At 31.2% G+C, this 17378-nt stretch overlaps 1 protein-coding gene across 1 annotated transcript; it reads right to left on the reverse strand.

Moving 5' to 3' along the window:
• Nucleotides 1-3092: 3092 nt before the first annotated feature.
• LOC149537361 (protein DMP6-like) lies at nt 3093-4059 on the reverse strand. Its single transcript, XM_089800639.1, has one exon. The coding sequence runs from the start codon at nt 3996-3998 to the stop codon at nt 3372-3374; it is 627 nt and encodes a 208-aa protein (XP_089656765.1). The 5' UTR covers nt 3999-4059; the 3' UTR covers nt 3093-3371.
• Nucleotides 4060-17378: the final 13319 nt, after the last annotated feature.

Raw genomic sequence — 17378 nt, forward strand, 5'->3', positions numbered from 1 at the left:
GTCATTTACACTGATGATGACTAAGGTCAACTCCTCCATCCCATATAGAAAACACCTTCACTATATTTATGATATGACTATCAAAATGAGTTTCTAACTTTGTGCATAGTTGTGATGCAACATAGGTATATTTTGAATATTCAAGTTGTATTAGGGAAAGACACACTAATTTGAGGTGCAATAGTAGTCACTTAGCTTTAATCATTAAATATATTAGTCTAGATCATTTATATATCAATAGTTGGTTAATTTCTTTTGGAGGTTTTATCTTTTTTGATCTATGATTTGCTGATTATGCACCACTATTGGCAATCTATAAATAACTATTGGAGGTTTGTGAAGAGGTTTGTGAAGCATTAGTGAAGATTTATGAAGGACTACTAGACATTTTGTGAATCACTATTGGTGATTATATGAATAATTTTTGGTGTGACAGGGGCCAAGTATTGACGAACACTTTATTGAGACCACTTTTTGACTTGACTTGCCCATTGGTTGGGAAGAGTTTCTCTGGTCAAGGTTGGAGGTAAGTTTGTGGGATTGGTGCTTGGATTTTGTGGAGGAGTCGATGTGGTCATTTTGCTAGTGTTCTTTGTAGGCATGCAAGAGATGAGAATACCCTTCTATTAAAGGGACCAAGTGTGGCTATAAATGTAGGTGATAAGTAGTAGTGTAAGGCTATCCCATTGTCATGAACTATTGGGTGGCTATTCAAAAGTGTGTATCTAGAACAATGAAGTGTTTGGGGAGGGGGAGAGGAAGGCGGGGGGGGGGTGGGGGGGGGGGGGGGGTGGGCAACGCAGGGTCGGGGTGGGTTAGTAATAGGGTGGGATATGGGTGGTCTATAAGGGGTATTTCTAGTAGGGGAAATTGAATAGAAAGAGTCTGTATGTTGTTGGAGTCTAGGTAAAGGTAATGTGTGGGTTGGAGCTATTGCTAACTCATAGTAAGTCTTGGTCAATAGTGTTAGGTGTTGTGGAGGGTTGGTAACTTCTATTCTATGGAGGGTTGGGCAGATTGTTTCTATATGGTAGGAGAAAGATTGGCGTAACTCTCCCCTCACACTTATCCTTATCCTTAAAAAACTAGGGGATGGGGTAGTGGGTATGGCCCATAGCCCATACAAATAGTGGGATATGGCCTCTTCTCGATTCTGTACATCCTAGTGCTATGGTATGGGTGTGACCCCTATTATTTTATTATTCCCTTCTCTTGGTTGTGGTAATCTTGTATGTCCTTGTTTGGGCCTTCTCTAGTGTCCACTATGTTGTGGTTTGCAGTTTTTCTCTTTGTAAAAAGGATTATGACCATTTCAATTTCCATTGACCTAATCAAAAAACTCTATCACTACTATTCATTTATATGAATTTTAACTGTTTTTATACAGTCATGAAAATTGCAATGTTATATATTTTAATCTATTGGTAATGAAACTAAAACCTAGGAAGATTTATGATGGATGGCCTATTATCCTTCTCTTCTCCTACCCTTAGTAAAAGATACATTAACTATATAGCGATATGCCAATTTTCATTCATTTCTAATGATTTAGATCAAACCTTAAATATAGATTTATGATAGATGGCCTATTATCCTTCTCTTCTCCTCCCCTTCGTAAAATATACATTAACTATATAGCGATATGCCAATTTTCATTAGTTTGTAACGATTTACATCAAACCTCAAATATGCAATTAACAATACAAAATGTCTACTATTCAACCTAAAATATAAATCCAACTTGGTTGTTCTTTAGAATGAGAGGGAAAATATCGCCAAATCTTTACAGTTTCAACAACAGATAATGTTTTGATCCGTCGGCTTTGTGTTCTAGTCTTCTGATTTTCGTCCCCTAATATTTCAAGACACTAATAAGTAAAACGTATTCGGCTAGTCTGACATGCATAACAGTATTTTGACTCAGCACAGTTGAAAATTCTTGAGAGTTGTACTTTGAAGAATGTTGTCAAGAACAGTTGTTTGGAACGGTAGAGAGGACTGACAAATTGTAGTACGGCTCGAATTGTAGTAATATCAAATTCTCACGTTCTAAAAATTCTTCTTGAATGTAGTACAGCTCGACATGCTATGGTTTCGTTATATTTTGTTTGTAAAGCTTCGCTATATAAATTTAATTGTGTATATTGAAATACTTTGGTTATGGGTAAGCTCAAACAATTGGCTTGAAAGTGTTGTGTTTGTTTGTCTCTATATTTGCATTTGCTGTCTTTTACAAGGTCTTAGAGCTTAGGGTTTACCAGTTGGCATGCGAAAAAATGGAAGAGTTTGGGTTTAGTAGAGGCAAACAGATAGTGAGAAAATAAGTGAAGGAAGATTGCTCCTAGAAGATACGCAGAACACTTGAGATTGAGTTTGTGTGGGGCAGTATTCCTGCTTAATATTGCTATGTTTTTCTATTTTGTGGTTATCTTTGTAAATAGTTTTATTTATAAGCATGTTGAAAATGTTTATGGGTCTGCAGGGATGATGATCCATAGCTCAGCAAACAGGGGTTCAGAATACAAGATAGGCCATGACTGCAGCAAATCACCCAATGAAGAGGGTAAAGGAAATTAACACTGTAACTCATTCATAACAAGGAACCAACAGCTAGAAGCAAAAGGGCATAAAAGCAACATGAGATTATCAATTGATTCAAACTCATCTCCACACATAACACACATAAAGGGATCCGAAATCTTCAACTTGGATAATCTATCACTGGTCAAAATGCGAATTTTTAATGCTAGCCATGTAAAAGTACCAGTACAAGGTGGGACACTTGCTCTTGAGGCCAAGTTGATTTAGAACTTTTACTGTTAAAAAAAATAAGCATGCTAAATTTAACTGATATCATAAATGTGAATGTTTAATGTTCAAACCAAGAAAAAATTCTAAATAAAGTTCAAACAAATCTTATAATTATTATTTCAATAGGAGTGTATTTTAAGTATTGGATGTACTGATATAAAATAATATGACTATAAGTAAATAAAAACATTATTTAATTAGAGTGAATCATCATGATATCTTCAATTTATATACAGATTAAGACAACCTTTACTGATGTCGAACATGTAAAACGGATAGTATTATGAAAACACACATGATATTGTATATACTTTTTAAACTTGAGGAACCTCTTCTAAAACATATTTTGGACACCGTTCATCTTAGATGTCCATCTTAATTTTTCAGCATGAATACAAAAGAACAAATCTAACAAGGTGGTTTGAAAGTTATCCTTCCCTTCAGCATGCAGAAATTTTGGCAAAGAAAGGATTTCAGAAATTCTCTGATGACTATTGCAATTTTAACAGAATACACTATATACTCTAATCTCTATTCCTTATAAGAAACATTTCATGACCTCACGTTGTTGTTGTAGAAGTTGTAGTGGTAGTGGGACTGCTGATTCCCTGGCGGTTGGAAGGAAAAACAACTAATATCACACTGCTAAGTGCGCTAACAACAATAGGGAGAGCCTTATACATCTTCCTTATATTGCTTTCTGCAGAGGGATACAGACACTGCACAATATTTTGATCCGTGAGAGCCATCACAGTAAACACCGCAACCGCCAAAGCTGCATGAAACAAATCCTTCAATTTCAGCTTATAATTTGATTCATTAGAAGGCTTCACTTTACTACCAGTGGCAATACCATTAAGAGTAGCAATTCCATAGTGAACTTTGCCTGTGGAAGAATCAGTGAATGTGTCTACCAGTGACAAAATAAAACATGCAATCCCAAGAATACCCACGGCTATTCCAACAAGGACCTTGTTAGATGTTTGACAGTCTCCATTGTTGGCAAGAAGGTTAGAGAGAGCCTGAAACACAAACAATATTCCAGTGGGCAATATCTTTGCAATGTTTGATGCAGAAGATAATGTGGTATTGACGACCTTGGTAGTTGTTGTCTCAGTTGAAGAAGATGTAGATGATGCGCTCTTTCCTTCCTCGATGGATTTCACCTTGCTACCAGATTGCCCCATTTTCCTTTTTACTGTTTATGCAATTCACAACTTGAAGAGAAGATATATATGTTGAAGATGATCAACCGAGTTATTTGTGTTTGCAAAGGAATGGCATGTCTTTATATAATGTTGTGGGGAAGCGGACTTTCGCTGCAATGCAATCTCTAGTTGTCGAAATTGACTTTGGTTTGGATTCGTCATTTTGAAGAGGCGTTAGGAAAGATTCGTTGACACAACTTTGCGCAGAATGGTAGTTACTACTTTCTTCTACTATTTAGAATGCGCAAACTGTGTTGACTGCCTTTAAATCTAGCACATTTTTATCATTGATATGGATATAGAGTCATTTGATTTGTTAATGTTTGGTAGAGTTCTTCAGGGAAGTTATTTGGTATTCATTATCTGTCAATTTTTTCCTCCTTTTTAAATCGGAAATAAAAATTATTGTGGCACTCTAAAGTTTTTTGTTTGTAAAAATAGATCTGATAATATATATTGTTTTTACAATTAATTCTGAGATTATTTTAAGGATACATAATAATGTCAAACTTGTAATAGATAGTAAAAGTTGTTTTTTGATTTGTTAATGTTGGTCAAGTTATTTTTGGAAGTTATTTGGTATTCAGTTATATGTCATTTTTTTCCTTTTTTAAAATTAGAAATAAGACTTATTTTGGGAGAATATTTTCCCCTAAATTTTCTAGAAATAGAAAGTTGATAATGTAGAGTACTTTGTACAAATAATATACAACATATATTATTTTTATAACTAATTAAAAGATCATTTTAAAGACACATAAGAATACCAAACTTAATATAGATAGTAAAAGTAGTACACAATATTTGTAGTCTTCAAAACTAACTACACTAGCTTATATATATATATATATATATATATATATATATATATATAAGATGAGAGTTATCTTTCTCGCACCTATTTCATAAATTGACTTAGTGCAATAGGTGCCTCAAGAAGGATAACTCTTGGCTTTTTTATATATGCAGAAATATATATATAAGTTAGTTTTAGCCTAGACATATTGAAACTCATTTTTGTTATAATTTAAAACAATATATATATAAAAAGTTTAACATTTTTTCCTATAGAATGTCATAGTATAATTTTTTCCATAATTTTTATAAAATATAAATTCATTTTATTTTTTCAATACAAAATTTCAGTAATAAGCATGACAAATGCTCAACTATGAAATCAACCAACTTACTTATATTTAATTTTAAAAAAAATGATTAATGAAATGAAATTATATATTATTTTTTCTCTCAAAATTTTTTTATTCAAAAAAGAAAATTTGAGATTTTAAGAAGAAAATAATTAATTACTTTTGTTTAAAATATAAAATATATAAATTTTAGTAAGTTTCTAAAATAAATTTTATTTGTTATAAGGTTTCTTGTTTCAATTTAGAATTTACTAAACTTTATCTATTAAAAACTATTTTAATTATTTTTTATATGAATTATACAATATATTAAAAAAAGACTAAGCATACACTTAAATGAACGTCAATTTTGTTTTTTCAAATGTCAAATTGTTTACAACCAAAGCTGCTTCCATTTTAGAAGCCTCTTGGCTTAGCAATGAAAATAATAATATATAAAATATTAAACTCTTCATACCAACACTACATAAAACCAATATTTTCAAAACCCAAAAGTATCAAATTTGAATAATGGAAAAATTATTATTATCAAATAATATCAAAAATACCAGAATGCATGGACTATTCCTCACTACATGATTCATCTATGACACTTATTATTATATATATTTTCATCTAATATTTAATATTATATGTTAAATTTTTTTTTAATGTTATTGTATAGTAATTCCTCTTATTTTTATTAAGATGAATCTATCATTCTTACTATTATATATAATTTCATCTAATAGAACCATCACAATAGTTGTATTATAGTACTCCTATTTTTACTATTGATTTTATCATATCATATCATTTTTTCATAAATTAACATGTCCATATATATATATATATATATATATATATATATATATATATATATATATATATATATATATATATATATATATATATATATATATATATATATATATATATCTTTTGTTCTAGTGAAACCATGGCATAAAGATATCCCTAACAAGATAAAATGGTATCGATAGCAATTTTCTTTGAATTATAAACTTATATGGTATGGATTGGGTATAAATTATGGTTTTACATTTTTTTATTCCTTGATTTCTTACATCACTTATGTGATATAATATATTATTTTTGATATTGAAATATAAGATTGATGAAAGATAAAATATTTGACACTATTGCACAATCTATTAGAAATCGAGTAAAATAATAACTAATAAAACAATCCAAGAGAGCTTAATGTGAAGAATATTACCATAAGATAGGAGAGAGAAAGCTTCAAGATCCAACACCATGAGACAAGATATATGAAAAGGGGAAAGCAAAGAAAACCCCTTGTGACATTATGAATGAGGCATGAAAAGCCTAAGGAGAGAGAGAGAGAGAGAGAGAGAGAGAGAGAGCAATCACTCATACAATAATTAAGAAGAGGAAGAAACCTCATTAGAAATGAGAGAGGAGGGTCATCTCTTAAATAGAGATGAGAGAGAGGAGTTAGAATGTAACTGCCATGGCTATGAATGCCACCATTCATAAGTGTGTGAGGCCAAGTGTGAGATTCCTCTTAAGGAGGAATAATCTAAATTACAAATTACAATAAATATTTGTCCTCAAATATTCCACTAGAGGACAAAATAACATGTAGTGAAAAAAGTACAAAAAAGAAATATATTATGATACCTTGGCTTATATCCTAATATATTATAACAATAAAGAAAGGAGGTCTAACCTTGGTTTATAAACACACCAAGGAAAGATTACAACTTCTAACACTCCCCTTTAATCTTTACTTGGGGTAATTGTATCAAGGGGTATTAAACCCATAATTTACAACAATCTGCAACTTAATCTTCAATATGAAGTAATTTGATTGTCTTCAAGCCATATGGTACATTTGTAGATCCAGGAAAAGTACATGAGTCATTTGAATGTGATCAAGTGGAAACATAGACACATCTTCAAATGTGAAAAATCGAGAAGGTTCCTTGATGGATCACTTGAAAAAAAAGTAGAGAACAAAAAACAAGACAACTATCCACAAGTAGAATTACATTGAATGGACAAGTTAGTAAAAAAAAAATGAAGTTATAATAATTTAATCAAGGAGGAACTAAGAGAGATGAGGATAAATGAATGTGTTCACCAACATGCAATGGAGTTAACATGATATCTAAAATAAGTCATAAGCTCAAAATGATCATAATAGATGCAATACATCACTCATGAAAGGAACATACTAATGCACAAATGATGACAGACAAGGCCAACTAATGAAACCTGCATCAACATTTTGTCAATCACATTGATATAAACTTTTGAAACACCAAGTTCAAACATATGTGAACTTGAAACTTGCAAATTTATAAGACAAGCTATGATCTAGCTATATTGAACTTATACCAAGGAGTCACCTAAACTTTCATAATACTCATAAAGACAATTTTGTTTGAACAATTATAATTTAGTAAAAACAATGACTTTGATTTCTTTTGATCAAACATTAAAAAAAAATACTCCCTTTGTTTAAAAGAATTATCAAAAAATAATTATTTGTAATAAAACACCCTTCTAATTTAAATTTAAAAAATACTATTAATTTTCTAAATTAAAGATAATTACAAATATTTAAAAGTAATAAAAAAAAATAAACTAAAGGCCTTTCCATTAAAACTATTCAAGATATAAATTTGAAATCCAAAATTTATTGAAAACTTAATGATAATTAAAGGTTTTCAAAATAAGGATAGAATTTTTATAATAATAATAATAATATATTTATATTTATATTTTTTATAAATTTATTAAAATAAATTAAAATATTCAAGAATTAAAATTTCAAACTAAATTAAAAAAATTAAATAAAATTTAGAAACGTTAATTATTTTTATTTGATTTAAGAAAACTTAACTATAAAACTAAGAATAACTATTAAAGTTTTAAGCTTTAAACTAAAGTTAAAAATTAAATAAAAAATGAAGACTAAAACTTAAAAAGGTAGAGATTATGAAATTTTTAATACACGGTCAAACATGAGTATGTGCTCGAAATGTTACAGAGATTATGTTCGGAACAGACAAAGGCGACTAAAATTAAAGCAGCTGTGGAGAAATCTCTGGTAGGGGATTCAGAAACCTGCCAAATAATGTTAGCTAGAGTTTTTAAAAAAGAACAAAATGATTACTCAGGCTGGAAAGACTGAAGAAGTAATAATGAGCAGAGCCAAGGCAGAGGGACACGAAAGACTAGCAAATGAAACAAGAACCACGTGGGATGAGAGAGATTAAACACAGAACAAAATAAATGCATAGAATTTATCAGATTTTGCTAATGGACAATGAAAAATATTCTGATACTCTTGAGATAAGATGGAGATGGCGTTAGCACTGCAATTGGAAGCAATGGGTATTGAGGCTCAAAACGATCATGCATTTCTTGCCCTCAAAAAGGTGGAGGAGAAGAAAGGCACTTTTTAGATGAACATTGAAGAACTAAACGCCACATTGAGCCACAACCAAAATGCCATGGTAGAGTTAGAATGGTTTAAGGGACTTTTTAAGGTCAAAGGCATTGGCTATTATGATTATTTCAAAACTCAAAACGACCCAAAAAAATTCAGAATAGAAATGCTTCAAATATCTCTGGAGTCATTCTGGGATTCGATCGTTGAGATGGTGGAGAAGCATGAATTGCCCGTTGACATCCAATTCCAAAATAAATGGACCCATCGGTACTTACATCTTCTGTTCAACTCTTGGTGCGGCTTGTATTGGAGACCCTGAAGCTGTCTTGAAGATGTTGCATATTACTGTGGAGTGCAACGAAGGAAAGAGTTTAGATGAAATTGCAACTATCTGCATCTCGGAGAACACTAATTATGGCAACATGCTTGAGTGTATTACTAAATACCTACTTAACACAATCACAATAGAAATCACGAATGGCATTTCAGACTCGTCATATGAGATGGGGTAGAGCACGTAGGGTAAAGACAAGGAAATTGAGAAGGTTAATGCTAAAGAAAAAGGTTCTTGCCTTCACAAGCAACACAGCACAACAGGCTTTATCTCTACTGTATGTGTCAAAAAATTTGAAATCCTACAAACCCTATCATAAATCATGTCATGGTAATGACGACGAACTAAAAATGAATGTGTGGAAGATTTATGAGACTTGAGGATTTGAATGCGGAAGAAATTCAGTGAGAAGCCATTTTTTTTCAAGATTATTGTTTTTGTTATATTACATTGAATCTACTCTAGTGACCCCACAGGTTATTTGTGGAGCAGACGTGATAGATCGGAGTGGAGGAGTTTATATTTTTAGGTACAGCAGAAAGATGTGTACTTGAATTTGGATGCAGAACTCGACTTGTGCCAACTGTTTGGTAAAATGTCGTGTAGATAAGAACAAACCAGTGAGAGTAAGGGGAGAAGGAGGCCCACAAAATGAATAGGGCGCATAGAGAAATGAGGTGAGAAGAGGGCCGGTTAAAGCTCCACCGAGCCGCAATTTTGAAGCCAAACGAGGGCGACACTGACCTCGCACTTAGCGGAGCAGGCAGTGAGGTCCTCCAGACGATGTGAGGCCAGGTCAATGAGGTCACTGTTGGCAAGATCCTTCAGCAGCGTGTGGCCAGTAAGCCCCACAATAGAATGCTACTCGCCATCTGGGTCGATTGCAACATTTACAAGGGTATTGATTTCCATTGTTGGATCTGAAAAATAATCAAATGCTAGAGATGCATACTCGTTCCTTAAACGAAATATAAACACAGTGAGATTGTTGAGATGCATCTGGCTTACAATATTTTCAACATCCATTAGGAATCCATTTTGAATACAGGGAAGATAAATGGATAAGAAAACATAATCAAACTTAGTATTAGTAAAATAGTAAAAAAATTAATTTGAATATTATGAGAAAGAACTATTAAAAAAAATAATCTAAACAATATATTTTAAAGAGAACTATTAATCTAATAATCTATTTAATCCTGCTTGATAAAAAAAAATTTGATTTAAAAATTGATTTAATAATTTATTTCTTTGGTGGCAAGCTTTCCAAAGAGGGTTAAAATAAAAACATGAGATTGAATAAAAAAAAAACTTAACAAAGGAAATAGGAATGAATTTTTTTCTTCACTTCTCCTCTCAACAAAGTTTTCCAATATGGCAACCTTCACAAAAGCTCAAAACAAGGATTAGAAAGCTCTGATACAATGTTAGAAATGGAGTAAAATAATAACTAATAAAACAATCCAAGAGAGCTTAATGTGAAGAATATTACCATAAGATAGGAGAGAGAAAGCTTCAACATCCAACACCATGAGACAAGATATTTGAAAAGGGGAAAGCAAAGAAAACCCCTTGTGACATTATGAATGAGGCATGAAAAGCCTAAGGAGAGAGACACACACAGAGAGAGAGAGAGAGAGAGAGAGAGAGAGCGCAATCGCTTATACAATAATTGAGAAGAGGAAGAAACCTCATTAGAAATGAGAGAGGAGGGTCATCTCTTAAATAGAGATGAGAGAGAGGAGTTAGAATGTAACTCCCATGTCTATGAATGCCACCATTCATAAGTGTATGAGGCCAAGTGTGAGATTCCTCTTAAGGAGGAATAATCTATATTAAAAATTACAATAAATATTTGTCCTCACATATTCCACTAGAGGACAAAATAACATGTAGGGAAAAAAGTACAAAAAAGAAATATATTAGGATACCTTGGCTTATATCCTAATATATTATAACAATAAAGAAAGGAGGTCTAACTTTGGTTTATAAAAACACCAAGGAAAGATTACAACTTCTAACACAATCAAACACTAAATTTATGTTGAAAATTTAGAGAGCGAAAAATTATGGTAAGAGTCAAGATACTATGTTTGAAAAACACTAAACGATACATGAAATGAAGTATAATGAAATTATCCTTTAAAATATTGAGTTTGGCAATGTTATAATGATGATTCTTTTGACATAATATTGGAACATGCAACAATGTTGAATCCTAGATTTTGGTCATCAAGATATAACTATAGTTATAATAGTCTTGTCTAGGAGACAGACAGGACTAAAAACATCATTTTCCAATTTACAATGTTATACCAAATCATAGACATGCTAGGTGTATATATTAGAAAATTAAGGACAAGATAATGTGTAGAAAAATTAGGAAAAGAAAATGAATCATCATCTTGTAACCACTCAATATGGATATCCACATGACAATGTGAGGCCTAGAATAAAGGAAAAAATCTATTCAACTAAATCCCCAAAAAAAACTAAAGACGAACTCCAAATGCAATACAAGAACAAATGTAATAATTAATACAATCAAGGTCAAAGAGAGATGCTTCTTAAATATCAAATGGAATTCCTAATAATATATATGTAATATTTATTCAATTATCACTTTTCCATGTAACCATTCTTGTACATGATTATGCATTACAAGAAAATCAAAAAAATAATTATGAAGCATAGTACCAAAATCATACTAGTGGTACACAACTCAACTAAAAAAATTAAACACAGAAATAGCACAGAAATTATGAATATTCCTTTAAAAAATTATCATTGCAAATATAAATGCACAGAAAAAAGGAGCATTTGTTATACCAATAATAATACTAACACACTAGGTACACTTAAATGTTTGACAAAAATAATTATGGCCTAAAGAGATATGAGAAGAACATGCATATAACACACAATATATGATCCAATGAACACATACATATCATAAAATGTAAGGAGTCCCAGGGATAACTTTAAGAAACCCCTTCCCTAAAAAGTATATAAATTCGTGGTGAATCCAACATTAGTTTTAGGGGGAAAACTTAATTTCTATTGGCAATTTTTTTTTTAATGTTAGGAAAAGTTTAATGTTAGATGTGATTTTGTCCTTTTGAGGCTATATATGTATATGTATATGTATATGTAGCATTAGGAAATTTTTCTCATTTATTGGAAAAAATATATATTTTATTAGGCAATTTTTCCCATCTATTGAAAAAACATATATAATGTGTTCACGAATGTGTTAGAAAATGACATGATTACTCAATGAATCAATGACTAGAAATTAATTGTATATGTTTCAAATCAGTTGTCAGATTATCAAAAGATTAAGCTCATTATTAAATCAAAGATTGATAAGAAAATGAGTTTTCTATAGGATGACATGTATGTGGAATGTCTATTGCATTTATGGCATAGTTTGGTTGAAAAACTTTCTTGAAATTGCATACATCCTGCTCAGTGGTTGTTGTTATCAGAAATTTAGTTGGTTTCCAAAAATGGGATTAACTATGGAAGAGGGATCATCAAATGAAAATTCAATCCCTATTGTCAACCCAAATTTGACTATGGAGGAGGATGAGGAGAAAAGTGATCTTACTACTGGGCTTATTGTAGCTTCACAAGTTCTTTCTGCTCATTGTAGGGATACGATCAAAGAGCTCAAAAAAGAGTAGGAAAAGGTAGACATCGAAGTGATGCTCATTGAGATGGGTCTCGACCTTGCTAATTTGTAAGAACAATTGCAAATGCAATGGAATAGAAAAGATCAAACTTCAATTCTTTTGGGATGTTTTGAAGGATAAAAGAAGTATTGCATGAAGAATTGTTAGTTTAGTTAGGGTTTATTTTGTAAAACATATTATCGAGAGTGTATGAATTTGAAATGTAATGGTTCAAAGTTTTGTCGATTCCCTTTTTGAGGGAAATCACATCCATTTTTGGTATATTATATATACATGAAGATGAAATGTAAAGCAGATATAGAGAATATAATTCAAAGTAAACCCCATATTATTGATATTTGATATTTTAGTGGGCATTGTGCTTTCTTTTGGGCTCTAGTTATTTTATAGTAATCAAATGATGTATTTAATTATTACTTTCCAAATTTGTGTGAATTGAAATTTTGTTTTCTAGTAAGTAGCTACAGGTTAGTAGTAGTATATAGTACATACTGCACATGCCACATGTGACTTGGAATTGATGTATGAAGTAAAGGCTTTTTGGGATATGTTTCCAGTAGCATTTCATATCTCCAACATATGTGTGTAACCTATAACATCCATCTACAGACTATTTTCTGATGATAATATATCAATGGTTGGATGTTTATTTTAGGCCAATCATCTTGAATGAAGCCTAAACCTTGTTCAAGTCTCTAGAATCATGTCTATTTCCTTCCACCCAATACCACTTGCAATGGATAGTAAATAGATGTCTTGTCACTATTAGCACGACATTCCCTCTATTATGGGCTTTGCATGCATTAGAACTTTTTCGGCTCAAATTTTATTTTATGTTCAAGATATACAAAGATTTAATCATTTAAAATAATTAAACTGGAAGCCAGACCAACAAATATGTAGGGACCATTTCTTAGCCACTTTGTTTATTCATAGGCAATTGAGCTTCTTCTTTCATCATTTCTCATCTCATTTTTGGTAGTCAATAGTCTGGTAATCGGTATACTTTTAGTGCTCATTTAATTTTAGTTTGGTTTACTTTGTATGGTACACTGGTAGTCATTACTCTGTAGTCAAGATGGACACTCCAATTCACCTGACATGCAAATTGGAAGAAGAACATAAGACCTTTTTAGTTGACATCCCTAATAAAAACCTTTTTGACAATTTGAAATTAGATTATTCCTACTATGAGTTTCATTATTGATATTGTGAAAATTATTTCGGGGTGCAAATTTTTGGAGAATTAGAATAGGTATCATTTCAAAATGGACATTACATCCCATTTTCTAGAATCTCTACTTGACCTTTAAGAAGAAATGGTTGGAATTTTGCTACTTTCAAGGAAGAGTTTTAAAGAAGAATACATGGGTGATGACATTGATATTTTTTCTCATGGTGAATTAGGGGTGGGGATCCCTTTGTTGAGTGAAATCCACAAGCTTCTGGAACCTAGCCAGAATATGGCCTTGCAACTATTTATGTTGGGCCTAATTGCTAGGTGATTGAAGCACCATAAGAAATGGGCATGAATTAGCTTGGATTTTCTTTGAAAATAGTATAATCTAGATGAAGTGGCACATGGCAACTCATGGCTAAAAGAATTCACAACCTTAGTTGGGTCTCATCCTTTCTACAATGACTAGTATAGTAGTACTAGGGTTTTCCCTTATAGTCTAGTTTCACTTGCTATTTTTTAAATAAAATTATAATCATTTTTATGCTTACCTATGCAATCTTTTGGCATTTTTGAATTTTTCTACTAAATTATTAAGAAACAATATATAATGTTTAACATTGAATTAAGAATCAATATATTGAGGCTTAACATTTAACAAACAATTTAACTTTATTAAATCAATTACGTTAGTATTACTTTAGTATTCAGTTTCAACACTAGCAATATAGAATAATAGAATATGTGGAACAAAATTGATAGTTAATTCTATAATCAGATTTAATCCTCCATTGGATGGGCTTATTTTACAATCAAATTTAAAGTATCATTGAAAAAATATTTTATTATAAAAATTAGAAATATTCTAATATATTTAAGAACTATGTTGGTATTATTATAAAGGTCATGCCCCAATTACCGTTAGATGAACAAAGATCAACAACTTGAAATGTTTCTTGGGCTGAATTTGGCAACAACTGATTAGCTTTTCTAGACGCTCTAGAAACAAGACACATGGAAAATATGATCAAGTGTGAAATCACTATGCTCATAGTAGAACCATTTGATCAACTTAGATCAATGACCAGAGATGATTTTCAAGCAAATCTAGGTAATGTTCAACCATTTTTAAAATGCAACAAGAAAAGAGACACATGTCATTTCTAGTATTTGATAACTAATAATTATGCTATATAAAAACTTATGCTATGAACTCTCAGTTATTCATATTGTAATGACTTTTAAATATGCTATATAATTTAGAATGATTTTACTATATTGTATTAGGTTCTTAATTATTTTTTAATCATCATCAAAAGCATAAAATAAGATAATTATTTTTTTAATGTAAATGGTTCCTATGTCTATTTAATTTTTTATAAATATCTTCTTATTATTCAATCACAAAATAATTTAAAAAGACATACCATAACCAAGTTAAATTGTTTCTTAAAATAAAACATAGCAGATATTTATTCAGTTTATTTTTAATTAGTAATTTTTATTTTTAACAAGAGTTGATAATTTTTTATTATTATAATATAATAAAAATTAATATTACAATTATAATTTAATATGATGATGCAAGTGTTAATATAATAAAAGGGATGCCCTCTTAACTGTTGGATGAGCAAGGATCGATGACACGTGATGTATTTCGAGCTGATTTGGGTAGCACTCAACTTGTTTTCCCAAATCACCCCAAAGAGAAGACATGTGACATTAATTTAATATTAGTGACTATTCACTATTCATTTAAACATGGATGGTGGGCCCATGGTAAATATCACAGTGACATGCATGATAGGGTGTCAAGCCAACTACCATTTGATCAACTTAGACCAATGACTCCAAGCGAATTTTGGGTTAATTTCAACAACTATTGACTTGTATTCCCATATTCCCCAGAAAGAGGTCATGTGTCATACTTTATGTAACATCTATTGAGGTATCAACAGCCTTTACATACCATTCAATCAACAAAGATCAAATGTCCCTAGTTGTATTTTGGGCCAATTTTGGCTAGAGTAGTGTTTCTTTCTCAAATTTTGTCAAAAGAAGAGACGTGTCATATATGTATCGGGTGAGAAAGGAAACATGTAGCATTGATGTAGATCATAGTGTGAAAAAACCACAAGCATCATCGATCTCCCTCAAGCATTGCTAAATTCCATAGGTGTCAAAAAACTAACATATTTCAACTACTACAGAGATTCTTGAGCAATATCATATAAGTTGAGTAATAGTATATTCCAAGCTCCTTCAGTGACCAAGCCCCTCGGCTAACACTACACCTAATAAAGCCTGAGCACCACTCGTTTGGTGACTAATCCCCCAACTTCAAAGCCAAAAATCCCTCCAAAATGAAGGATTAAAAACTACCCTAGGTTGCTCCTACATCAGACACGTAAGGTGTGAAAAAATGTTCTTAGTAGCTCAAAGCAGATCTAGTGATATTCAACACATAAATCCCAAACTGGTTCTTCACATACATATCCTCCTTGTCTTCAATAGGTTTTCTTTCTACACTTTTCTCTAACCCTCTTAGAATCCTTCAACTCAACTCGACTACCAATACTCAAGTTCCTTCTACCAAGCTCTTCATTTTGCAAAGAAATCAGGGAATCCTTCAAGTGACCTTTCTCAAGAGTAATCACATACTTGACACAATCATGCATATCCCTACAATCATACTAAAAAATGTCTAAATAGGAATATGTGACAACTACTCATGTCCACAATATCCCAGAACACTTAATTCTTCTTATACTTCCCAATCTGAAAGTCAACAAGAAAATTCCCGATCACTTCCAAAGCATGTTCATCTTGTAACTAACCAATCCTATAGGGACATGGGTGTCGCATCATCTTCAAACCAAGCTTTTGAACCATTTACTTAGCTACAAGGTTATCTATACTACAACCATCTACAACCATATTGCAAACTTTACCACTATATTTACAACAAGTCTTGAACAAATTACTCCTTTAAAAAGGTTCCAATGGCCTCTTACCAAATAATACTTGTTGAGCCAACAAGATCTCTCTCTACTCAGGTTCAATGATCAAGCCTTCAACTTCATTCACCACATAAGCTCTCCCATAACCAAACTTATGGGAAAACTCAAAAAATTTGTGTCTTTCTTCACCATAATGAAAACAATTGGGTCAAATCACAAACTTGTGTCACCCTTTTGTGAAGGAAAAGTCTAACAAAATTATAATTGTTCACCTTCAATGACATAAAAATGGTATTATTATATAGAATTTGAAAATGAAGTAAACTAATGAAATGTGTAGAAATGGATGAAGTTTAGGATTATAATTTTTAATAAATATTTGGTATATTATTTGATATATTTTCCTAATTTTTATAGATAATTTTTTAGTTGCTGAAAAATGCTAAAAATTCGGGTTTTAGTTCCCACCACAAAACTATATGGAAATAAATGTATTTCCATTTGAACTTAGACTATGTTATATATAACATATATAGCTAGAATAATAAAAAATAAAAATTGACTTAAGATTTATATTTTTTCTTTTATATTGATTCAAATTTCAACTCACCTAAAATTGATAGT

The sequence above is a fragment of the Cupressus sempervirens genome, chromosome 9, assembly GCF_028749045.1.
Source record: "Cupressus sempervirens isolate cs-2001-9-10 chromosome 9, ASM2874904v1, whole genome shotgun sequence".
NCBI classification, from domain to species: Eukaryota; Viridiplantae; Streptophyta; class Pinopsida; order Cupressales; family Cupressaceae; genus Cupressus; species Cupressus sempervirens.

Coding starts and splice junctions, on each gene's coding strand:
- LOC149537361 (XM_089800639.1), bottom strand. CDS start 3,998: ATGGGGCAATCTGGTAGCAAGGTGAAATCCATCGAGGAAGGAAAGAGC.